General features: G+C 43.2%; 1 protein-coding gene across 1 annotated transcript; it reads left to right on the forward strand.

Annotated features, from left to right (window-relative positions):
* The first annotated feature begins 1,426 nt into the window (after positions 1 to 1,426).
* On the forward strand, positions 1,427 to 23,319 carry DESI2 (desumoylating isopeptidase 2). The gene is made up of 5 exons (XM_075924892.2): positions 1,427 to 1,817; positions 9,460 to 9,532; positions 13,999 to 14,092; positions 15,786 to 15,927; positions 19,609 to 23,319. The coding sequence occupies exons 1-5, from the start codon at positions 1,779 to 1,781 to the stop codon at positions 19,837 to 19,839; spliced, it is 579 nt and encodes a 192-aa protein (XP_075781007.1). The 5' UTR covers positions 1,427 to 1,778; the 3' UTR covers positions 19,840 to 23,319.
* The last annotated feature ends 2,308 nt before the right edge of the window (positions 23,320 to 25,627 follow it).

Here is a 25,627-nt window from a genome sequence, read left to right on the forward strand (position 1 = left end):
AAGACTTCTTGCACAAGAACCCTTGCGCAAGAAGCAGCCAGTGTAGACATAGCCTTAGAAACTAACCAAAAAAACGTAGATGGGATCATGAACTTTCATGGGCACAACCCATTTTTTCAAATGACTGAATTAAAGAAGTTCAGGTTGCAAATGTTAGGCCCTAGAGAACTGGGCCCAGTGCAGTTATGTTAAGACAGATCAAAGAAAGAGGTTAACAAAGGTTTCTGGGTAGTCCCTGAGCAGAACTAGAGACACGGTTCAAGCAAAGGGGCAATCCCTATGTACTTGCTTAAGCTGCAAAATAAAGTAAGTGAAAGGCTGCATTCCTATGCGGGTTGTGATGGGAACAGCTAGTTTGAGAACTGATAAGGTAACTACTTGTTTCTGTTCTCACCCTGATCTTAACGAACTGTCTCTGCCCTCTGTTTGTTTTAACTCCCTGTCTCCTTGTTGTTTGGTACTTGCCTTCTAGGCTGATAAGAAAGCTGTTGCAGCATTATGAATTGCTTAAGGCCATGAAGTATATGCATTAACACTAGAAGCTTCTAACTAATTAAGGGGGGGCTGAGATGCTTGGGCAAATGTTTTATGACGCGACGGAACTGTCTATATAATCTTACTTGTTACTGAAATCGTGCCTGGTTCACTTGGGAGACGGGCTGCTCTCTATTGTAGTGCGCACTATTCAATAAAGAGCTTGTGATTGGATCTTGCTGGTGTTGCCTGTCTCTTTGCAGTCAGACAACGAACGGAGGCCGTCCGGGTTAAAGTCCCCGACACAAATAAATATAAAATGGGAGAGGATGGGGAAGGAAAGAGGAGGAGAAAAATGGAGAAAAAATGTTGTCAATTAATGTGTCTATGCTAAATGAGGCTAGGAGTGGGCTATATAAGCTGTAGACTGGCTTTAGTGATTACTGTAAAGCTATATTAATGTATTTTAACAGGTGTAAAGTATTGACACAGCAAGTTGTATCGTTTATTGTGCAGTCTACTCAGGAGAATGCCTAGGGATGATGATTCAAGATTGCAGGGAAAAAACTTCATCTTGTCGGTGTATTAGCGGGGGGGGGGGGGGGGGGGGAATGACGTGTGGCTATTATCTGTATTTGGCACTGCCCCACTTTGGCTGGCAGGCCCCGCTAACTGCAGCTCGGGTACCCTGCCCCAGAGGCTTCGCAGCCTGCTCCGGGAAACCCAGGCGCTCCCACTGCCTCACGCTTCAGCTTTCACAGCGGCCCCGTTGGCCTTCCATGCAGCGACCCCCCCCCATCCCCCACTCGCTGCTGGGCAGCGGCCTGGGCCGGGTTCCAACGCGGGATCCCTACGTCCGCACGCTCGTCACGTTGCTGGCTGGGAGCTGTAGTCTCCACGCCGCGCTGCATGCCGGGAGTTGCCCTCTGGGTTCGGGGGAGGCGGCCGAGGGCGGGCTCGAGCGGCTCCATCTTGTGCCCATTGGAGGGAGGCGCCGGCCGCGCGCGGGCGGATCCCAGCGCTGCCCTGGCCCCGCCTGCCTAAGAGGCCGGGGTGGGGCCCGCGGGAGGCGGTGCCGGAGCCAAGCCCCGCCCTGCAGCACCGAGTGCCGGCGTTTCCCCTCCGCCTGCCGCGGGGCCAGCGTGTCTCCCGGGGGCGAGGCCCCGGCTCCCCGCGGCGCGGCTCCATGGTGCCTGCAGTCACAGGCAGGACGCGGAGGAGGCGCCCCCCGGGGGTCCCGCCCGCCCAAGCTCCGAGCGCCCCGCGGCCGCCGGCCTGACCGGCCCCAGCGCGGCGGCGGGAGGATGGCGAACCAGCTGGTGATTCTCAACGTCTACGACATGGTGAGTGGGGGCGGGCGGCGCCCTGCCTGCACCGTGACCCCGCTGCTCCGTCCCCCGCCTCCCGGGCTCCAGCAAGCGCCGCTCCACGGCCAAGCCCCGCCGCTGCCGGCCGGGCGCGAGGTTGCTTCCCCCCTGCGGGGGCTGTGGCACGCCGGGGCGGGAGCGCCACTGTGCCTTGTGCAAGGAAAGGGACGCTCGCGGGGCATCAACAGGTGGGAGAGGGGCGGGCGGGGGGAGAACTAGGCTTCGCTGCTGACTCTCTTGGCAGCACCCGGGGCTACTTGTGGTCGTACCTGACCTAAACCTTTGCCCTTCTAGCGATTTATTGACGCACAGTAGAATAGTGTTAAAGCGGGGCTGAGGCGCCTCTTGGGTTAACACAAGAACAAAGGAGGGGGAACGAAGAGGGAAGAAAGGAAACAAGATCAAAGAAGGGAGTTGAGGAGTAGGAATGACTTCAGAGCAAAGCAGACAAACTTGTGCAGGTGTAATTATGTGACTTTGAAGCCAGATGAAGTGAGGAGGCTTTAATGAGCCTAGTTCTTGATGGGATAAGAGAACTTTTGATGGAAAACATCAGATTTTTTTTTTCCATATGAAAGTCTGTGGAAACTTTCTTAGCATGAGAGCTGATCTTGGCGATCTAAAGGGCTCTAACTAGGATTACACCACAGCTTTGGCTACTGACCCTGAGAAGCTGTGAAGCAGCTTCTACCCGCAGCGGGCCCAGGCTTACCATGAGCAGAGGCTGCTCTGCATCCTGTGGAGCAGCCCCTGTCCATGATGGCTGGGGCAAACTGCAGGCAGAGGCTGCTGCTCTAGCTCCCTGCTAGCCCCCTTCTTGGACAGTGGCCGTTAGACCAGATGGAACTGAGCAAAGCCTGGCTTAGTCCCAGCTTGTGCTGGGTCCAGGAGCTGCCCCTGCTGCGGCTCTGCAGTTTAAATGTAGTCAGAGCCAGGCTGCTTGCCCACCCGGCTCTTATCCTCCGCTACAGTTTAAATGTAGTAACTCCCAGAGGCTTCCTCCTTTATGGACTAATTGTGTAGTCAATAAAAATTCTATCCACTACATGATTAGCTATTTACTCATTTCCTAACACTTATGTGCAAATCTTAAATGGTCAGAGTAGGGATGTTAAGAACTAGCCAACTATCTGATAAGCAAATGCTTATCTGCTAGTCAGTCAACTAGTCAATTCCACCCCCTTGCTTCCTCTATCCGGCTCCAACACGGCATTTCCGCAACCCCAGCTGACCCCGGCTCCATGTGACATTTAAAACTGGCAGTGCGGCATGGCGCCCAGGGTCAGCGGGGGACTTAGTCCCTCGCTGACCCCGGCCTTCATGCTGTGCTGCTGCTTTGAAATGCACAAGAGCCCCTTCTGGGCACTCTTGTACATTTCAAAGCTGGCACGCTGCATGCAGCCCTTGACTAGTAAATAACGGATAGTTAACATCCCTAGTTCAGAGAATCCCCTGAAACTCATTTTTAAAAAGCGCTGCTTATTGGCTACTAACAGAATAGATTGTCTTCTAACATCTGAAAGTCTGTGTAGAAGTGAATAAATAAGCATAAAAATAGTCTCATTTGCAGGAGTATGTTTTGAAATAGCTAGGAAAGTGCACATGTGCTCTTCACCCTAGTTTATCACTTCCTATTGACCCCAGGCTGCACATGGAGTTCCGCGTTCCTCCTTTGAAATGTACAAAAGCCCCAGCAATCTCTTCACCCTAGTTTATGGTGGCCCTCTGTTTATTGAATTCTTGCATCACCTATGCCCTTGCTTCTTATGTGCTGCAGGGGCAGGCATGTATCCTCTGGGGATGGGTCATTATGTCTCTCCTTTCCTGATGATCAGGCAAGGGGAATTTGCATAGTTCCTTTAAAAGCCAGACTGGGTAGCTATGACCAATACAGGCTAGGCATGTAAGCGAGTGGTCGAGTACTCGCTCCCCTCTTGCTGTGTTTATCAGAGATAGCAATGGAGTGGGGTGAACAAGAGTCAGTGCTGGGGAGGGGACCAGCTTAAAAGCCAGTTCCCTTCAGCACCATCACCATGGTGCCACCTTCTTCTCCGTCTCCCCTCCCCCACTCCATGCTTTTGCCTCTATCAGAGGCAGCAGGAGAAGAGATGGGGAGGCTGCTGTGAAGGCCGAAGCTTCCAACGGGCAAGGGCTGTTGCTGGAGCAGTCTCTGCCCAGGCCACTGTGAACAGGGCCTCCTGGACCTGGCACAAGCTGGGACCAAGCACTCCTGGCTCACACCAGACTGGGACCACTACACTTCTGCATTTTAAATGTAAGAGCTGGGCAACTCTGACATTTAAAATTCATAACCACAGCGATTCCAGACTGGCACGAGCCAGGACTCCTCAGTCCCAGCTCGCACCAGGTCTGTGAGCTATCCCTACTGCTGCTCTGCATTTTAAATGTAGTAAGAGCTGCCTGACTGTTACTATTTTTAAACTGCAGAGCCACAGTGGGGGTAGCTCCTGGACTGGCATGAGCTGGGACAGAGCACCTTCCCTTATTGATTAATCATATAGTCGATACCGCTTGTATTGACTACACAGTTAGTCAGTTACTCACCTCTTAACATCTCTAATGTAGACTCTATCTCTATACTGTGAGCTAGGGGTATGATTCCTCTCTTTGTCGGAGCTAGGTTAACATTTTGTCCTTGATCACAACAAGAAATAGTGTTGTCAAATCTGTTGGAGTTAAGAGCAGTCAGAAATGCTTTCCTTCACTTCTTCCTTCTACTAAAAAATAAGTCCATCCAAGATAGTGACAGACAGCACGATTTGCATGCATTATATATCAGATCAGTTTTCCCCTTGATCTGCATTGAATCATTTACAGCTTTGGATATGGTACATAGCTGACCAAATAGTCATCTGTACCCGTCTCGTCCGGCGGGTCCCTATGACCCCCCCCCCCCTCCGGGGCAGGGTAGTAATGTTGTCCGGGCGCCTTTCCTGGCAGACGCTAGAATGATCCTCCTGCCTCAGCGAAAGTACTCTCCGTGGCGTGTGAATACTGGCTCCTCCACCAAGGTCGCGGGGAGGGGGAAAGGGGGGCCCGGGCCCACCCTCACTCATGGGCCCCAGCCCAGGGCCCTAAGAACACGGATTGGTCTGGATCCGATCCGGCTGATGGGGCATCCTGCTGCAACTCATCAACCCATCATCCCTAGTGGGTTCTGCCCTGGGCTGCTTCCTTTCCCCGCCCCCAGCGTCTCGCCCCTGGAAGGCTCACCTTTCCTTTGGCAGACAGGCTGCCAACGCGCACACCACAAACAAAGGAGTTAGCGGACCGGAATCACCGGCCTCTTAACGCCCTCTCTAGCCTCCCAACCGTTCTTGGAGGACTCCTCCTCCCCCCCCCCCCCCCCCCCAGTGGTGTCTCTAAGCCTCCACCAGGCTACTCTCTCATATCTTCTCCCCCTCTCTTCCCCCCTCCAAGTTATGGCGGTGGCGTTTTAAAATGCCGTGCTGCAGCCCTCCTTCCAGACGTCATCAAACGGGGGGGAGGGGGGGCCTGCTGTCTCCACGCCGGCTCCCCAACTCGCCGGGCTCACGGGGCAGGGGAACGCCTCCGCGTTGTCCCCGTTCTTGCCTCCGCACTCCCAGCCTGCTGCCCATGGGTCGGCCGACTCGGCAAGCCGCGGCGCGGGAACTCGCCGTGCACCACCGGGCTGCCTCCCCCTTGGTGCCGAGCAATGCCTGCTCGGCAGGAGTCGCAGTGCGGGGTGAGGATACCCCGTCACATCATCTCATAGTGCTTTCTTACCTGCTAGGTGTGATGAGTTGGGTCACAGAGATCCCCTTTAGTGTCACTTGATGGGCCGATCATACCGCTGAGTCTGTCTCCCTGCCCTCTGGGGCACCCCGCCACCCTAACCTGGTGAGCCAGATCCTCTGGTTTCCTCTTGCAAAGGCACAGAGTTGGGGTCATGTCCACTGCAGAGCAACACAGACTGAGAGCAGCTCCTCCCTGGGTGGACTCAATCACAGGGACTTAACACAGCCCCAGTGGGATCAAACCTCCCAGATAAATCCATCTTACTCTTATAAACGTCATGTACATAGAAAGCTCATAAGATGTTTGCCCCCTTTATCAATGAAAGAGATGCACAGCTGTTACCCCTCACCCCATGGTAACAGTTATTTACACTGGGTTTAATATTACAGTGATTTTATTTAAATACAAAACTAGGATTTTAAGTGGTTGCACTTGCAACTACACCTGGATCCCTCACCTGAACCCTCCTACCCCACCCAGAACCCCATGCCAAGGTATATCCTTCTACAGTCCCTGCTGAGCACCAAACCACCTTCACCCACAGAGTTCTGTTATTGTTGCCTCCAGATTGCCCTCCTCCGCAGAACCACCTTCACCCATGCCCTACACTAAGTACCTCCACACTTGGATCCTGCCTTGCTTGGTGAGGCTGCCTGCCCATATGTGGCCCACCTGACATGGAAGGACAAGGTACTGGAGTATTTCTCGAGCAGTCCCTGTCCTGGTGGTCTGTTGAGATTGGATACAGCCTCACCACTGAGTCAGTATCCTAGGGCAGGAGTGAGGAAACTGCACAGTAGTCTCCAATCCTCTGTGCAGCCAAAGGCCTCCTAGTGTTATGCTGGAGCCTCCACATTTGACAATTTGCACAATTTTTTGGCACAGAATGCTCTCACGAGTAATATTAGCCTTTCCCGCGAATTGTATTGACCCCAAAAAGTTTGTTTTGGTTTGGTTTTTCCCCCAGTGTAACTCTGTACATTTTTCTGACAATTAAAACTTAAAATCTACAGTTTTAGTATTGATAAAAGATATGAAAAAAGTAGCTACAGAAATGTAACTATAATATTACCTTTGTGTGCAATGTCTATAATTTTTCCCTTTTCCTAGTGGCAACTCCAACTAAAGTGCACTTAGTAGAAGAATTCTTGAATAGAGCTGTTGGAACAAAAATATTGAACATTAACCCCTGCTAAGCTGATGTAAACGAGCATAGGTGTTTTCAGAATACAATATTCCCTTTTTTACATCAATTATATACATTTTGCTGAGTGTGAAAATGAATTGGGTTCATATAAGTTATATTTATTGTATTGTTTTGGGCTTCTAGAAGTTACAAGGAGACACTGACAAGTCTTTGTCCATTTTCACTCCATATTTTATGTACTATGAAACAATTATACACAAATTATTTAACAAAGGTTGCCAACAGCTTTACAATATTTTGCAGTCCCCCCCCCCCCACACATCTCATTTACTTTTCTTCGTGGGAGTTGAAAGGAATCTTGTTCAGGCAGAAAAATGTGACCAAGCATTCAATGGCAGATACAGATCAGTAGTAATTATGTATAATTGCGATTTCTGAGGAAAACTAATTCTACCTTACTGGAAGGATTTCATGGAGGCATAAGAATTTCAGTAAAACTGGAGGTATGGTGATTGAATTATCAATTGTGAGCAGTTTTACAAAAACTGCACAAAGCAAGTTGTGCAGTTAATCACAATGGTTCAATAATTGTTATTCAGAGCACTCAACGTACTTAAAGCTTGAGGCATTATAACTGTTAAGTGAGGGCTATGCAGTTGAATAGGATACTTTGTCAAGCATCTAGGTTGTGGCCATAATGAGGTCATACGGTCTACTTGTTTTGCACAGGATGGTGTTGAAGTACCGTATTTTCCGGCGTATAAGATGACTTTTTATGCTAAAAAACATCCCCCAAAAATCGGGGGTCGTCTTATACGCCGGGTATACAGGCAGTCCCCGACTTGCAGGTATGAACGGGGCTTTTCTCGCCCCGGAGGACACAGACTGCGGGACCTCGCGGTCCCTCCGCCCGTGTACTCCGGGGCGAGAAAAGCTGCTCTGCGTCTCCCTGGTCTGCGCCTGGGATGAAAAGCTGCTCCGCGTCTCCCTGGTCTGAGCCTGGGATGGCTTTGCAAAGCCTCGGGGGAAGCCGGCAGCGGGGCAGCCCGGTCGTCCTCAGAGGCTTTGCTCCCGGTGTCCCTGGTCTGCTGGAGACGGTCCCCAGCAGACCAGAGGCACCGGGAGCAAAGCCGAAGCGGCGGCGGGAAGGTGGAGGGGCGCTGGGGCGCTGCCGGTTGGCCTCTTAAGGGGGGGTAGTCTTATACGGCGAGTATAAGACGAAAGCCTATCTTTTTAACTGGAAAATTAGGGGGTCGTCTTATACGCCCAGTCGCCTTATACGCCGGAAAATACGGTATTACAATCTGGTTCTATTTTTGTCTCCACTCCATGTAGTAGTAGAATATGGATGAAAGTAGTTTGTGTGATGGTTTTTGTTTTGCTTGCAATTTAAACACAGCTCAATTTAATTCTGAAACTTCAGGGAGTAGCAGAGTTAGTCTGTACAGGAAAAAAACAACAAATGGTGGTCTGGTAGCACTTTATAGACTAACAAAACGTATAGATGGTGGTATGAGCTATTGTGGGCATAGCCCACTTCTTCAGATGACCGGAGTTCTGAAGAAGTGGGCTGTGCCCACGAAAGCTCATGATACCATCTACGTGTTTTGTTAGTCTATAAAGTGCTACCAGACCCTTTGTTTAATTCTGAAAGTCACCCTTTTGAACACTAAAGCTACTTGTTTGATCATATCTGTTTCATTTTGTTACTTTATTAGTTTTTACTCCTGATAGCCAATGTTCCCTCTAACTTTTTCCATCCATGTGCAAAATAAATTTAGCTCTGTGCACCAAGACATATGTGGATATGCATCACTGGTAGAAAAACATGTTAACATGTGGGTGTAGTGGGTGCTCTGCTAATCAGCTGGGCAGCATTTAACTCTCTCCTAGGTAGCCACCCAAATGCTCAGCTTACAGGGAACACTGCTGATAGTTATGTAGAGCCCAGCTATGACAGAATGATGGAATTCAGTTTTGGCCTGGATGCTACCAGAAATGTTGAGTGAACTGTTTGCAAAACGTTTTGATGGTGATACTTAGACTTGTAAGTACCTCCAACTTAATTCAGATCTCATAGCAAACTTTACAAGGTTGATTTAATTTAAAAAAAAATTGTTTGCTTACTGCTGTGACTTTTGGTGAGTGCAACATTTTAACGTTTGTAGCCAGAAGTACTTTTCATGTTAACTCTGTCCTTTCCTGAGCACCTTGGTGTCTCCCCCTGCCCCCCCCCCCCCAAAGGGCAGCATCACTATAAATTACAATTGAGACCAGTTTTTTTTTCTGTCTGTAGAAACAAGTATGATCTTACTTATGTTAATGCTTTTAACAGTAAATAGGAGGTCATGACCCTGCTAATACATGTCAGTTTGCATAAAACAACTTCTAACATATTCCATCTGATATAAGGTTTAGCCTACCTGCAACATAGTGAGAAAAGGAAAAATTTACATCTTGAGATTTTGATTGCTCACAAATGTCATTTGAGAGTAGAACTTAATGGAATTAGTGAAATCCATGACTGTGAATTTTAATAGTGCGTTTTGTAGTTTCTTTCCAAAGAATGATTATATAATTTCACTAAACATTCAGCTCTTGTCCTTTGGTAGTCAGGACAGCTAATTCAGTTTTGTACCAACTGTAAATTCTTTGTACTGGAAGCTCATTTGAACTTTTTTCTCTTTTTAGTATTGGATGAATGAATATACCTCCTCCCTTGGAATTGGAGTATTCCATTCAGGAATAGAAGTATATGGCAGAGGTATGCACATTCAGGAAATGTTAAACTTGCTCTAAATTCTAGATAGGCTTTGTTATGAATAAAAATGTTTATCTTTCATGTATGTTACCAATGAGGCAGCAGTATTGTCTGGTTCCCATATCTTGTTTGTTATATTTTTGTTCTCTTCCTGCAATAAACCTAGAACATAAGTTTTGGCTATCCACTCTCACCCTTCTGTGCAACTGTTAGCAATAAGTATATCTAAGCAAACTAGTTATGGTGGTATTAATTTGGGTAAAGTCAAAGTATTTCCTTCCTAAATAAGATAACAGTTCTCTAGTACAATATGCCACAAATAGACTAGGACAATAGATTATATCTTTAAAAGTGTTTGTTCATGTGGGTTTTTTAAAAAAACTGGGCTTTCATCTATTATAGACAAAGCACTTCTTATTTTAAAATGTCTTCTAATGATGGTGAACCATAAGATAAGGATTTGTTGTGAATTTGGAGGAGAGGGAAGCATGAAGTCACAGTTTAGTCTCCCTCAGAGCTCAGGGTGTTAAATTGTGTTTTATCAACTAGTCAATGGAATTTCCATCGACTAGTCAATAAAGGGGGAAAGTGCAGAGCTACAGCAGGGTTAGCTCCAAGCCTCAGGAGCTAACCGCACAGCAGCTTGCCTTTTAAATGTATTCAGAGCCATTGGGCTCTTAATACATTTAAAAGGCTGAAGCTTAGCGGGGGGGTGGGGGAGACAGCACGAGCCAAGTCAGCTGATTCTTGTGCTTGACCTCCCTTGCCCACCCAGCACCAGCTGCTTTCCTTTTCTCCCCCTCCCTCCCCTTGCTGCCTCTGATAGAGGCAGCAGGGGGTTGGAGGAGCAGCTAGTAGTGTCACTACTTGACTATCCGGTAAGTATAAGCTTATTGGATAGTGGACTAGTCGTTTAAGTCCCTTGTGTTGTGTACAGTAGCATTTCTCAAACTGGGTTCTGTGAACCCTGGGGGCCTGCGGGAGGGTAATCCAAGGGTTCCATCAGTCTCACTGAACTGCTCTTCCTCCCTCTAAAAACCTCTTGCATGCTTCAGAAGAGCTGTTTAGTGCCCAGAAAGCACTGGGAGTGAGAAGGGGAAGCAGAGGCTGGGGTATGTTTGGGGGAGGGAGTGAAAAGAGGCAGGGAGAAGGAGTAGCAGGAAGCGGGGGTGAGGCTGAAGGTTTGGAGGTCTACACATTTTAAATCAAAATAATTCAAGTTGCTAAAGTTTGAGAACTGCTGGTGTACAGCATTTTCTTTATCCTGCAGAGGCAGAAGGAATATCCTTGCGAAGATACTAAGTGAAACTGTGTGCTAAGTGATGTATTCCTTTTAACTCTGTTTATGCCAGTAGATATGAAGCACAGACTGCAGATCTGAGTAATTTATCTTGTTTCTTTTAGAGAAACAGAAATTAAATGTAATATTAAAATAAAATAATGTAAATACATGAATCAAGGAATTCAAACACCAAGCTTGGTATACTAATGCTAACTCCCAAATATACAAGCTAGCCAGCAAATGTAATTACAGTATAAGTACTGTAGGTGTCAATCCTGCAAATATTTAGGCACGTACTTGAAGCTAAAGTGTGTGTGTGTGTGTGTGTATATATATATATAATGTATATGTGTGGTGATAGGATGTAAAATTACACTGGTCTACAATTTTTTAGAAGTCGTCTGCTTCAGAGATAAAATGTGCTATTATGTATTTTGATGTGCTGAATTCAAATATGACAATTAAAACAACTGATTGGCTACTGTTTCCAAGATATTTAGGTTTTTATATTTTACGTCTATGTATATTGTGTAGATAGTAGAGTTTTAATCATAAATTGTAAACCTAGGTATTTTCATGTGTTTATGGTTGCTTTACATGATATTTCACCTGTCCTGTTTATGTAACACTTTAAAAATCAGCAAAAGGGTTGTTATAAATAAAATTTATTATGAAACAAAAGGCAAAAAACTATTATGTACATAGTTTAGTCCTATTCAGTGTCTACTCGGCGCTTCTTGGCTTGTCTCTTGTATTCATTAAATGGAGCATCTCTTGTCACTGTCCAGCAATAGTCTGCAAGCATTGACGGGCTCCATTTGCCCTGATAGCGTTTCTCCATTGTTGCAATGTCCTGGTGAAATCGCTCGCTGTGCTCGTCGCTCACTGCTCCGCAGTTCGGTGGAAAAAACCTAGATGAGTGCAAAAAATGTATCTTTAGTGACATGTTGCAACCAAGGCTTTTGTATGCCTTGAGGAGGTTTTCCACAAACAGCCTGTAGTTGTCTGCCTTGTTGTTTCCGAGAAAATTTATTGCCACTAACTGGAAGGCTTTCCATGCCTTCTTTTCCTTGCCACGTGGTGCATGGTCAAATGCATCATCTCGAAGAAATTCACGAATCTGAGGACCAACAAAGACACCTTCCTTTATCTTAGCTTCACTTAACCTTGGAAATTTTCCACGGAGGTACTTGAAAGCTGCTTGTGTTTTGTCCATGGCCTTGACAAAGTTCTTCATCAGACCTAGCTTGATGCGTAATGGTGGTAACAAAATCTTCCTTGATTCAACAAGTGGTGGATGCTGAACACTTTTCCTCCCAGGCTCCAATGACTGTCGGAGTGGCCAATCTATCTTGATGTAGTGGGAATCTCTTGCATGACTATCCCATTCACAGAGAAAACAGCAGTACTTTGTGTATCCAGTGTGCAGACCAAGCAAGAGAGCAACAACCTTCAAATTGCCCCAAAGCTGCCACTGATGTTGATCATAGTTTATGCACCTCAAAAGTTGCTTCATGTTGTCATAGGTTTCCTTCATATGGACTTCATGACCAACTGGAATTGATGGCAAAACATTGCCATTATGCAGCAAAACAGCTTTAAGACTCTTCTTCGATGAATCAATAAACAGTCTCCACTCATCTGGATCGTGAACGATGTTGAGGGCTGCCATCACACCATCGATGTTGTTGCAGGCTACAAGATCACCTTCCATGAAGAAGAATGGGACAAGATTCTTTTGACGGTCACGGAACATGGAAACCCTAACATCACCTGCCAGGAGATTCCACTGCTGTAGTCTGGAGCCCAACAGCTCTGCCTTACTCTTGGGTAGTTCCAAATACCTAACAAGGTCATTCAGTTCACCTTGTGTTATGAGGTGTGGTTCAGAGGAGGAGGATGGGAGAAAATGTGGCTCCTGTGACATTGATGGTTCAGGACCAGAAGTTTCATCCTCTTCCTCATCTGAGTCAAGTGAGACTGATTCTGGTGCATCAGGAACTGGCAGTCCTTCTCCGTGGGGGTACTGGGCGTATAGCTGATGGAATCTTTGGATAATGCACAGTCCACTTTTTCTTCTTTGACACACCTTTCCCAACTGGAGGCACCATGCAGAAGTAACAATTGCTGGTATGATCTGTTGGGTCTCTCCAAATCATTGGCACTGCAAAAGGCATAGATTTCCTTTTCCTCTTCAACCACTGGTGAAGATTTGTTGCACAAGTGTTGCAGCATATGTGTGGGGCCCACCTCTTTTCCTGATCTCCAATTTTGCAGCCAAAATAAAGGTGATAGGCTTTCTTAACCATAGCGGTTATACTGTGCTTTTGTGATGCAAAAGTCACTTCACCACAAACATAGCAGAAGTTATCTGCACTGTTCACACAAGTACGAGGCCTCTCTGCTCACTTTGGCTAAACAGAAATGTGTCCCTTTGCAAAATCAAACACTGACAAATAAGAGAGCACGACACTGTATGATTTCTAGAGCTGATAAAGGGCAATTTGTTCAGAGTGATGTAAGCTTTCTTATGATTGCATCATCCATGACTTCTAGGAATAACATGATGCAATTCATATCATGTATGACGCGATACCAGCTTCAGATTGCATCATTTATTGTTTTGCCTAAAAACTAAGTACTGTCCAAACCCAGTCATAGATTTATTCATAGATCCAGTCAAAGATGTATCTTAGTCATTTCTGGTTTAAATTGAGATCCCTTCCCTTTATAATTCACTTATCCTTCGCCATTTGCAAGTCAAGGGTCATATATACTGACCCAATAGCATATCTTGAAAACTAGAGCCAATCAACAATTTTAAGCATCATTTTCGTTCTTAGTGACCCAGAATTAGTAAAGTTTGACTACATTTATTTCAGAAGCATTTTGGCTGCAGAGCAGTGTTATTACAGATGTCAGAGTAATAGCATACACTGTACAAACTTACTATGAACACATTTGACTGAATTTTATTTTGTTAAAATTGGTAACAATAAATATTCATTATTAGATCTCTGCATTTATTTCTCTTGCAAGCAAAATGTTTGATTTTTGTTTGATTTCTTTGAAGAAACTGACCATTAAATTAAGGTCAGTCATCCAGTAATTGGGCTACACATCTGATTTTTTTTTAAAATTTAGTTTGTGCAGACTGTATTACACCTTGAATTTTTTTTTCTTTCAGAATTTGCTTATGGTGGTCATCCTTACCCTTTTTCTGGCATATTTGAAATTTCTCCGGGAAATGCTGCTGAACTAGGAGAAACATTTAAATTTAAGTAAGGAGGAAGGTATTTTGTTTTAGTCAAAAGTGTGAAGACTAAAACTTTGCCTTATTGCACTAATTCCTCAGCTTTTTGTCACAGTTGTAACCTGATGACCCAGGGCAGGTAGTATTTCTGTACGGGGCATTGTGAAAGGAGATTGGGGAGAGTAGTGAGGCATTCACAACCTACAATCTTAAGCAAAGAATCTCCTACTCCTTCACTCCCATAGACTCCTGTTCAAGATTAAGACCTAGTCTACATTATACCTCCCCCTCCTCCCCCTTTATCTAACCTACACAACTTCAGCTATGCAAATAGTTGAAGTATTTGTCTTCCATGCCATAAGATCAGTGGGGGGGAAGGCTGTTTTCCTGTCAGCTGTGGCTACTCTTCTCATCCTGGTGGAGAATCAGAGTCAAAGGGAGAGCACTCTTAGATCAATTTATCGTATCTAAGCAGACACAGTAAATCGACTGTGGGTAGAAACATTGTGTAGTGAAGATAAGCCCTAAGTGTTTCATCCTCTTAAAATATACATTATATAAACTTGTTAAATATTGTGCTTTTATAGTAAAAATGTGTTTCAAAATCCTTTTCTTTTTGAGTAAGTTGTTGCTAACTGGTAGTGGATTCTTCATCACTTACTTTTGAATCAAGATGGAATGCTCTTATAAAAAATATGCTCTAGGGATTATTTTGGGGAAATTCTGTGTCTTGTGTTATGCAAGAGGCCAGTCTAGATGATCAATGGTCCTTTCTGGCCTTGGAATTTGAAACATCGAGAGGCTTCCCGGCTTTTGTCTGTATTGCCACTGTACTGTTAGGCTTTGTCTACACTGTCAGCTTTGCTGGTAGTGCCTATGCAAATGAAGTGCAGATTAGCATTTTGCCACGCTTTATTTGCATAATTTATCTAAGCCATTTTTGCGCAGGGGTTTTTGTGCAAAAAACCCTGTCAACACTGTTTGTTTTTTTTGCAAAACCCCCTGCGCAAAACCGGCTTGAATAAATTATGCAAATCAAGCATGGCAAAATGCTAATCTGTGCTTCAGTTGCATAAGCACTGCCCGCAAAGCCGGCAGTGTAGATGTAGCCTTCGAGTTCCCTGGCATTGCCTCCAGTAGCTAGTTCTGTGCTGCTGCTCACTCATCAGCTAGCTGCTTCTTAAAGATCTGGGAAGTAGAAATTGTATCCAATTCAAAAAAGAACAGTCTCTCAAACTTTAATCTTTAGTTTAATGAGAAGACGAGTGGAAAACGGGGAGGTCTTCTGTATGGAGAACATTAAGGGCACATCTACACAGCAGGGCAGAAGTTGAACTGAGATGTGCAACTTCAGCTATGTCAATTGTGTAGCTGAAGTCTAAATAGCTTAATTCGGCTTTTGGCTCTGTCTACACAGCAGGAAGTTTGAAGGAGAAACACTCTTACTTTGACTTCCCTTACTCCTTGTGAAATGAGGGTTATGAGAGTCAGAGCAAGAAGTCCTCCAGCTCAATGTTATTTCGAAATAATGCTGTTGTATAGACGTACCCTAAGAGAGGAGCCTGAGAGAGAGAAAACAAAGGGGGATAGGAGGAACCCCCCCACACACAACTGTGGGTGATGTGGGATGTGAGTGCACCGAAGAGAAGCAGGAGAACATGTTTGTCCGGTGTCCTAAGTTTGGAAGTATTGTCACCCAATTCTCTCCTCTTTTTTTGTAGAGAAGCTGTGGTTCTAGGCAGTACTGACTTCATGGAAGATGACATAGAAAAAATTGTAGAAGAACTTGGAAAAGAATTTAAAGGAAATGCCTATCACTTAATGCACAAAAACTGTAATCATTTTTCTTCAGCTTTATCAGAGGTAAACAAACATGGGCCATTTACCTTTCTGCAAAATTCCTTTCTCGTGGTTGGACAGCATCAGTATTTGTCATGTAAATTGTGTATAGTAGGAATGTGAATGTGTAGAGCCTGGGCTCATTGGGGAGGGGGAGAGCCCTTCCCTTCTCTAACAGGCAGCAGCACAGTGGGGGAGGCAATTCCATAGGAGTCACCCTCCTCCACCACTCCGTGGCCCCTGTATAAACCTATAACTGCTGACATTTTTGGCAGTTACATGTTCACATAAATAGATTCATTTTAATATTCCTAGTGTGTACCTTTGCCATTTCATTTTTTTCTAACATCTTAGGTAAATATCTCCCATGTTTCAGGCATAATGATTATACCTATGTCCAAAATCCAAGACTTTAGCACCAGTAGAGCTTAGTTAATTAGCATTATTTGAGTGCTGCCAGTGAATTTCTTATTATGAAAATAAGACTCAGTGACTACCCAAAGAGACTACATTTCCAAGTCAGACGTATAGTATAATGGGTGTTAGTATAAGTTTGAAATAGCTTAGGAGTCTAGAAGTCATTACTGAAAATAGGATGAATTATTTTAAATTAGATGTGGGGAACCTTCTAATTTTTTCTATCAGGAGAGCCATCAATTTACAGAAAGTCAGGAGCCACACATACATGCATAGCAACATGGAGACTCAGATTCCCCTAGGCTGCAGGGTGGGGCCAGAATGAGGGGCTCAGGATGTTTGAGAGTGGCTCAGGGTTGGGTGTGGGAAGACTCCAGCTGAGGGCGTGGGATCTGCTGGGGGGCTTGGATGAGGGATTCATGGTAGAGAAATGGTCAAGAGGTATGGGAGCAGGCTCGAGGCTGGACCAGGTGTTGGGGTGCAGACTTTGGCTTTGAATATAAGCTCTGGTGTGGAGACAGGGTTGGGATACAGGAGGAGGTTAAGAGTGTTGGCTCCAGCCAAGGAGTTTGGATGTGGGAGAAGGCTCAGGGTTGGGTTGCAGGCTTTGAGAAGGCGTTAGGATGAGGGCAAACATTCTGACCTGGAACAAAGGAAATTGGGATGCAGGAAGAGGTTTGGGGTGTGGGCTCTTGCTGGGTAGTGCTTACCTCAGGCAGCTCCCAGTTAGCACAACAGGACTAAAGTACTGTCTCTGCCTTACTTGGCTCTGCATTGCTTCTGACAGCAGATGGTCTTGGTTATGGCATTTCTGGTCCCCAGGGAAAGAGTCTACATGGCTCTGTGTAATGCATACTGCCCACACCTGCAAGTGCTATCCTGGTAGTTCTTGGTGGGTGCAGCTCCCAGCCAGTGGGAACTGCAGAGCCAGCACTGGGGATGGGGACAGCATTCAGAGTTTCCCTGATCGCGGCTTCAGGGCTGCAGAGACATGCTGATGAGCCCAGTCCTGTGAGGGGGACACCAAAGCTTGGGGTTTCCAACCCATGGCACAGACTTGCCATGGGGGAATGAAATGAAGCAGAGCAGGTTCTCCACCCATGCTTCAAGTAAATTGCAGCAACAAATCCTCAAATATGCAACTGTTAGGTTTGAAAATACATTGAGTTTATCAGAAATGTGGTGGTGTATGTTTAACATTATAAATGAAATAACAAAATATTTGAAGTTCCACAAAATCCACCTTGTATTTAATGTTGTATCCTTAGCCACTTATAGGTCAAACTCCATTTTTATCCTCTAAAGACCAGATCCTCCCCTTATGCTAAACAAGTGTTGTGTCCGTATAAATCCACTTACTTCAATGGAGATACTACTGACTTTCACTGGACAGAGACAAAGGATCAGCACTAACACTGTATATTAGAATCTTACCTCAAAATTACTTGTTTCCATCACTTATTAGAATGTAGTACAGAAAACTGAGTCTTGAATTTCAATACTTAATTGTTTACTGCTGATCAAAGCTACTCCCAAAAGGAATAATTTCCCCTCTAAGCCATCCTGGAACTTACTTTTTTTTTTTTTTTTTTAAAGGAAACTTAATAAAATCTACAGCAGTGGTGGGCAATCTGTGGGCCATCAGCATTCTGTGTGGCCTGCAAGACATTTTGTTTACCATTACCCAAGTGCAGGGTTGCCAGATTTTTCTGGTTTCTGCCTGTGTAATTTTTTTACCTACTGATGTTTCTAAAGTGACACGCACTTACACCAACAGCACATGAAGCGAGGTGAGTGCTGATTGTATGCAACGTGGATTGTGAGAGCGATATGCTCCCTCTGCATCCAATCAAAGTGCTGCTACAGTTCAATCAGCACGCCGTGCAAATTCTAGGTGCGCAAGCAAAGGTAGCAAAACGACCCTATCCTAAGAGACTGTCTTGTTTATGGCATTTTTGCAGCCCACTGAGATGGAAGGCTGCTCTTGCAGTCCACTCACTAGCTAGGTTGCCCATCACTGATCTACGTAAAGGTGTTAGTTACAAAATGAATCTGGGAAGCCAAATGTCAGTTTTGGGTGTACAAATAATCTTAACTGTCTGCTTATGCACGCAAAGGGTGAAATCCTGGTCTTGGTGAAGTCAGTAGTTGTTTTGACGGACTTCAATTGGACAAAGGTTTAATCCATAGTCTTCAATTACATAATCACATAACTTGTGCTGCACCTCTGTCCCATACAGTGCACAGGTTAGACAATGTATAGTGCATAAGACTGTATGTAATGAAAAGCAGGACTCAAGACTAGGGATGTGAAAGTGTAACCAGGCTCACTGGTGAACGTGCATGGTTACGCGCAGTCCCCTTACCCCCTGCGCTGCCGCCTCTGTACTAGGTGGGAGCTGGTACATGCAGGGAGCTGGCTTAAATTTTCAGCTGTTACACGATTACATAATTAAACACATTTTAACATCCCTAATTAAGAATTATGCTGTCTTTATAATAGCACAAATCAAGGTAGAATTCCTGATAGCAATTAACTTATTACAATTTTACACTGGAGTAGGTAAAAACCAGAATTCAACAATGTGCTGTGAATGAAACAGTACTCCTCACATTATATAACAAGGATAAAATTGAATGTAGTTAATTTTATATTAAAAATGCTTATTTTTACTGAAATGTAAGGAAAATAAGCATTGAATATATGCCTCATTTACTGGGCAGCATTTAGCTTATTGACTGACTGACAGAAAATGATCTTCTCTGTATGATCATATCACTGTAAGCTATCAAATGAATATAAAAATCTGGGCAGAGTTAAGGTTAAGTGTATAAATGTAGCTTTGACTTTTTTGAAAGCTTTCTTTTGTGGCTTTGATTTCTTTTCTAGTTTCATAGAAAACTCTCTAGGCATAGTGAACTTTTCTTTATCTTCTGTCTTTCCTGCTGAGGAGTGCTCTACAGATATAAAACACTAAACTCTGACATCATTCCAGTACTTTTAGTGTGAGATTTCTGAAGGGGATAAGTAGACAATGTAGACAGATTCAGTTCTTAAATTAGAAGCATTACTCTGTTTCACAACATCTACATGAATGTTTTATTGATCTGTGTACTAAGACCACTTTCTTGCTTTTGTATGTAATGAATTCACTGATGTTTTTTGATTAAGCTTTTAGGATTATGTAGTTAAGACTTTAAGGATTTCGTTGTTCAGTACGACAGTCTCTTGTAGTCTGTTAGTGATACAGGTATAAGGCAAACGCTAATTCCCTTTTTTCTTTTTAGATTTTGTGTGGAAAAGAGATTCCACGTTGGGTGAATCGACTCGCCTATTTCAGCTCTTGTATACCATTTCTCCAAAGCTGCCTGCCGAAGGAATGGCTTACTCCTGCAGCCCTTCAGTCTAGTGTCAGCCAGGAACTACAGGATGAGCTCGAGGAAGCAGAGGATGCTGCAGCAGCTTCCCTGTCAAACTCTGCATCTGGGTCTAGGACTGGGCGCCACACCAAACTATAAATCTCTTTCCAAAGTAACACACAGTTCTATACACGTCAGTTTGATATCTCCAGCAATTGACTGTTACTCAACATTAGAGAGCTGACTGTTGAACATTCCTTTTATACGAAAAATGGCGCTCTCCAGCCCCCCAAGACCCAGTTATTTCAGCTCAGGATTATATATGTAATGGGAAAGAATCATTGGGAGAAAGGGGAAGACACTTGTGTAAAGCCACTCTTCATTTTCACCTGTTCTATGAACTTGGATTTACATAACTTCAGTTCTGTTTTATACAAGATCTGTTATTTGTTTACAGTATTGTGTACTGCTGTTTACAAGTCCTATATGGACTCCTGCCACCTTGAAAGAAGAGAAACTCTGGGCTCTATTCATTCCTGGTGTAACTCAAAAGGCAGTGGAGTCACACCAAGCAATAAATTTTGCCCTGTATATTCATAAATTAGAGGTGTAAACTTTCTCAACTTCTGACAGTTGCCAGAGATAGATGTATGCAGAAATGGCTGAGTACTGTATATGTGAACAGTGTACTGTACATTTAGAGTGGTTGATCTAAAAGGAGTAGATGCCAGGATGTGAGGAGATTGGGTTAGTGTGTAACAAACAGTTCCTGGAAATATAACTTCCACATTGACTAAATTGTGGAGTTTTGCACATAGGAAGGGAGGGTTGATGTGTAATTGCAGTTCATGCTGTGTTTACACATCTCCATAGCATCATATTTCAATCAATCCATTTCTTTTTTTAAAAGGTGCCGCATTTTCATCCTCATTTTAAATGTTGAGTAGAGATGTAAAATCATTTTGAGTATCAGTTCAAAACTGTCACATCAGGTCATCTATCTGGTTTGGTTAATTTAAAATGTGGAATAATTGGATTAAGAATTAGTACTTTGAATTGTTTTGTATGCTTCATGTAACATAATACATGACACATGGGTAGGGAATGGCCATACTTTACTCATGATTGTGCTTTTAGTTCTGTAACCATTCTGAACTAATGAAAGCAGAATACTATATATTATTCCATGCTAGATTCTCCTACATACATATGCAGATAATAGGGAAAAGTTGATTTTATTATCTTTCTGTGGCATTAACTTTTCTTGTCAGATGCAAAGAAGACAAACTTGAAGATTACATACACCTTTATAGTCACGCAGCAGAACCTCACTTAACTTGAGATGTAATAGCACATGAAGATAACGGATATAAAATTTACTTTAGAAAATGACATTCTTGCTGGTAGACAGATCATGGATTGTAATTCAGTTTTAATTCTAATTAATGATCAGAAGATGTTATGGAATGCCTTATTCTTTATTGTTCACTAACTGCATTTAGAAAGTTAATTTGAAACTTGGTTCCCCCATTATTACCATAAATCAATGAGGTTCTACACACACACATATATAGTAGCAAAAGATGGGAACAAGGCTATTTCTATTAGATTGCTGCCTTACGGAACTTTCAGTGAACTACCCAAAAAAATTCCAACCATGAACAACATTTATATACTGGTCAGTTCACACATCTGCATTACTAAATTTCTTAAGAAGGTGTTTGGGTTTTTTAATTTCCAGGATGTCACTAGATTAGATAAATGCAACAGTTACATTAGAGTAAGGATTTGTTTTAATAGACTAAATGAAAATGCTGACTCTGTTTTTGTCAATAGCTGAATCCGCAGGTAGCGGGATAAAATCATGCTCTAAATTGCAACTATAAACCTTAAGCAAGTAGTGCCACTTAACCTTTCAAAAGTGCAGAATAGACTACATCATTCTATTTATAACTTCCAGAAGGGTCCAGTTAAATTCCTGTTTGACAGTGGAATTGCTGCCACTAGCTTCAGTAGGAGTTAGATTGGGCCCCATGGGGGAAAAAAACAATTTGCAAACTTTATATTGGATTCTTTTTTGGGATAATTGTATATTAATACCATCAAAAGAAAAGCCCGATAGTAGCTTGTAAAAATGTTTGTAGACATTGGGTTTTTTCAGAACTGAACAGTATAAAAATCATATAAGGCTATTTCTAGAGAAAACAAAATATCATCTTACTGTAAAAGCTGCTTTGTTGTATTTTACTAAATATCTTTAAGTAACAAGTGGTTATTTGAGGCAGCTGACAAATCTACTGACAGCAGTTTCCTTTGGTGACTAACAAGAGTGATTATTTTAAACTCCAGAAGACATACAAGTTGACTTTCCATGTTGATGTATTTTCATGTAGAATTCTGAATTCAGGTCCGTCTGCTTTTTCTCTAGTGAAAGTTAAGGTCTCAAGTCATTTAAGGATAATTGAAGTAAATAAAGCACTACATACAGCTAGCACAGTAGTAAATAGATGGCGGTTTCTGTCTCCGCTCTAGAGCGGAGGTGATAATGTGGCTATCTCTTGGCAAGGCAGGTTCTTTTCAGCTCAGGGTAGAGGCCAATAATCTAACGGTCATTTTTCCTAGGTTTTGAAAGAAACATAACTGGTTTTCATTGCTACCTAATTTTTATGTACCAACGTCAGATTTTTAGGCTTCTAATACACCCAGAGCACTGCCACAAATCTCTACACTTTTGTAAAGTGACAACTGCAGCATGTACAATGCAAGAAGCAAAATACAAATACACAGCACAGTTTTTATTGAAGTAAAACTAAGAATATTTTTTATAAAGCAGACAGGAAAGTTTTGTTATAAAAATGTGTTTGGTATTAGTAGTTGTACAGATGAAGATACTGTCATGTTCTACTTTATTTCAAGCCATCCATTCACTTGTTAATACTGTAGAAAAATAATTGATATGGGAACCCTGAAGTCTATTCCATATTGCATCTTAAAGTGATGGTTACTGTATCTCTGATAGTGTGCTCTAAACTCAGTGTCCACCTGATGCCTAAAGAAATCACCCTGCCAACAGTTGCTCTCATTTGTTAGCAATAGTGCAAGTTACCTTTCACCAGCATTACTGCCAAGCAGGGAATTACACATTTAGACTACTAATAATCACACTGTGTAGTAGGAATAAAACACTCCAAAAGGCTGTGTATGCTGGAAACCTGTGGAATCTTTCCATCATAAAACGGGTAGAAAAATGTATCGCGTCAGGGTTCTGATCTGTTTGCTTTCTGGGTTTTGTTGAATATCTGTAAGATAGTATTTTTTGTGATTAAAGATGCAGCATGTTTCAAAAATCACTTTAAGATGCCATTTTTGTTCAGTGAGCCAAAAATATCCAATGTACTGTCAGTGCACAATGATTTTGATAAAAATGCAGTTGGTTTCCTTTTAAAATTTGCAGTGCAATTCTAATCATAGGAAATGTTTTTCATGTAACAACTATTGGAAGGTGGCTACAAGTTGTTGAAGCTTCACAGATTTAATTCATAGTATTTGTATACAATATTCAGATATTTGACATGTCAAGAAGTTGTCTTATCATGTTAAACTTAATCTTCAGTTTATTAAAACATACTTTTATAAAAATTGCTGTATCGTTTTCTTACCATTTTTCCAAATATTTTGGTTGCAATTTTCTCAATACTGCAGTATTAGCTCATCACTTTCTGACCATATGTAGAAGGATATTTTGCTCAATAAGTATAAAACATAGTCTCTATAGGGCTGTAAATTAATTGCAGTTAACTCATGCGATTAACTGATTAAAACAGTTGTAATTTCATTGTTCAATCTTGATGGAAACTTATTCAAAATTTTAGATGTTAAACATTTCTATTACAACACAATACGGAGTGTACAGTGCTCACTTAATATTTTTGAAAATATTTGCACTGTAAAAATTAGGGGGAAAGTTTCCGATCAATTCCTGAATGTAATGCAAACTCTCAATAGTAAAAGTGCAACTGAGGCTAGGTGGTCTACATTGCGAAGAAAAGTCGGAAACAGATACGCAAGTTGCATATCTTCTTCTGCTTTTCTTTTGAAAGAGGCCAAATTTTGGAAAAGCCTATCTACATGGCACCAAATTTTGGAAAAACCTCCTTTCAGCATCTCTCTTCTTCCTCATAGAATGAGGATTACAAGGATGGCAAAAACATGTCTGCTTTTTCAGAACAATTTCCGAAAAAGCAGATGAGTTCCTTGGACACAGCATAGTTTTTCCTGTGATTCCTCTGGTATCCTGGAAAAGCTCTGCATTCAAACAAAACAATCTGAAACTTGAGAGAGTGTAAGTCCAATCAGTCCTAGTTCTTAGTCACAAAGACAAACATTTAGTTACAATTACAGGAGCAAATGCTGTCTGCTTCTTGTATAATGTGTCCCCTGAAAGGGAAAACAGGTCTTTGCATAGCACTTTTGTAGCCAGCGTTGCAAGGTATTTACATGCCAGATATGTTTAAACGTTCGTATGTCCCTTCATGCTTTGGCCACCAGTTCAGAAGACCTGCTTCCATACTGATGATTGATTAAATTTGTACTGAACTTTTCAAAGAGGAGGCTGCACCATTAGGAGCAATATCACCTGAGGACCTCAGAGACATGTAGGAAACCTGGAGCATCTCTGGTGGTGATAGGTACATCCAGGGGTCCTAACCCTGAACCCTGCTGCCTAGGGCTGAAGTCCTTGTGCTTTGACCCTGTGTAGTGAGGCTTGAGTTTTGGTTTTGACCCCAGGTTCCAGCAAATCTAACAGTCCTGGTGATCCCATTAAAATGGGGCTGTCATGACCCACTTTGAGGTCCCAATCCACAGTTTGAAAAGTGCTGCTTCCAGCCGAGACGCGTTGTGTTCAGTACAAGGATGATTAAGGGCCTGTAGTATCAAATTCAGCCAGCAAGGCTGGGGGCAGTCAGGATAGCCATTATCAATTGTCAGACTAGATTATTATGATGGTCCCTTTTGACCTTATTGTCTGTGTCTTTGCCAAAAATATAGTATCCACCTCATTGTAGTTAAGCCCTGTCAACTCTGATGAAGAGGGATCAGCAAAGTGGTGGGCGAGGTGTATAAACTGTCTGAATCTTGTTTGTACTAGGATTTTGCAGTGATAGGTAATATGTATTATTTCTCTCATTAAAGAGGGGGCAGGGAAGAGAGCGCCTCAATATCAAAAGTCAAAGGAGAAGCACTGGCACAAAGATGGCTGACACATTGCCTGCATGGCTGAAGTGGATAAGAGCTATTAAATATAGCTGCAGCACTGCCCCTACATGTTCCTTCCTAACAGCAATATTTGTGGTTGTAATACCAGCAACCAGTCACCCAGACTTACCCAACTTTTAGAATTCAGTAATCAGAACCTACCGATGGTAAAAGAAAGCTTCTATTTATTTTTCTTATACGAAGTTCCCTACCAGATCGGTCCCCATATAAAAGACAGGGGTAAGAGAAGCCCACTCACCTGCCTTTGAACTTTTAGAGTATTGCTGTTTTTCCGTTCACTCATCGGCGTTGTTTGACCTTATTGATTGCCAAAGCAATCCCCCTCTAATTTCCAAGGAATGCCTGCATAGTAAACTTTGTACATCAGCTTCAGTCCCCCATCCACAGAAAATGTAATTTGAGTGTAAAATGCCTTCAGTATCGGAACATTATTTAGCCAGATGTACTGGGACTATAACTGCCAATGAAGTTTGTGGAAAGTCAAATATGTGACTTGAACAGCAGATGGTCAACAAGTCTGCAAAGTCTTTAGGATTGTTCTGAGTATTTTTCTATGAAGCAGGCATGCCAGTTTTAGCCTTTGTGCTGTCACCATTGGAATTAAAAATATACCTGGTGCTTTTGGTCACTCCGTTCAGTTTCTACAATAAAATATGCCCCAAACCTTGGC

Source organism: Pelodiscus sinensis, chromosome 3 (genome assembly GCF_052426305.1).
Source record: "Pelodiscus sinensis isolate ZL-2025 chromosome 3, ASM5242630v1, whole genome shotgun sequence".
Lineage (NCBI taxonomy): Eukaryota > Metazoa > Chordata > Testudines > Trionychidae > Pelodiscus > Pelodiscus sinensis.

Coding starts and splice junctions, on each gene's coding strand:
- DESI2 (XM_075924892.2), top strand. CDS start 1,779: ATGGCGAACCAGCTGGTGATTCTCAACGTCTACGACATG. Junction 1,818..9,459: donor TTCTCAACGTCTACGACATG/GTGAGTGGGGGC, acceptor TTCTCTTTTTAG/TATTGGATGAATGAATATAC. Junction 9,533..13,998: donor AATAGAAGTATATGGCAGAG/GTATGCACATTC, acceptor TTTTTCTTTCAG/AATTTGCTTATGGTGGTCAT.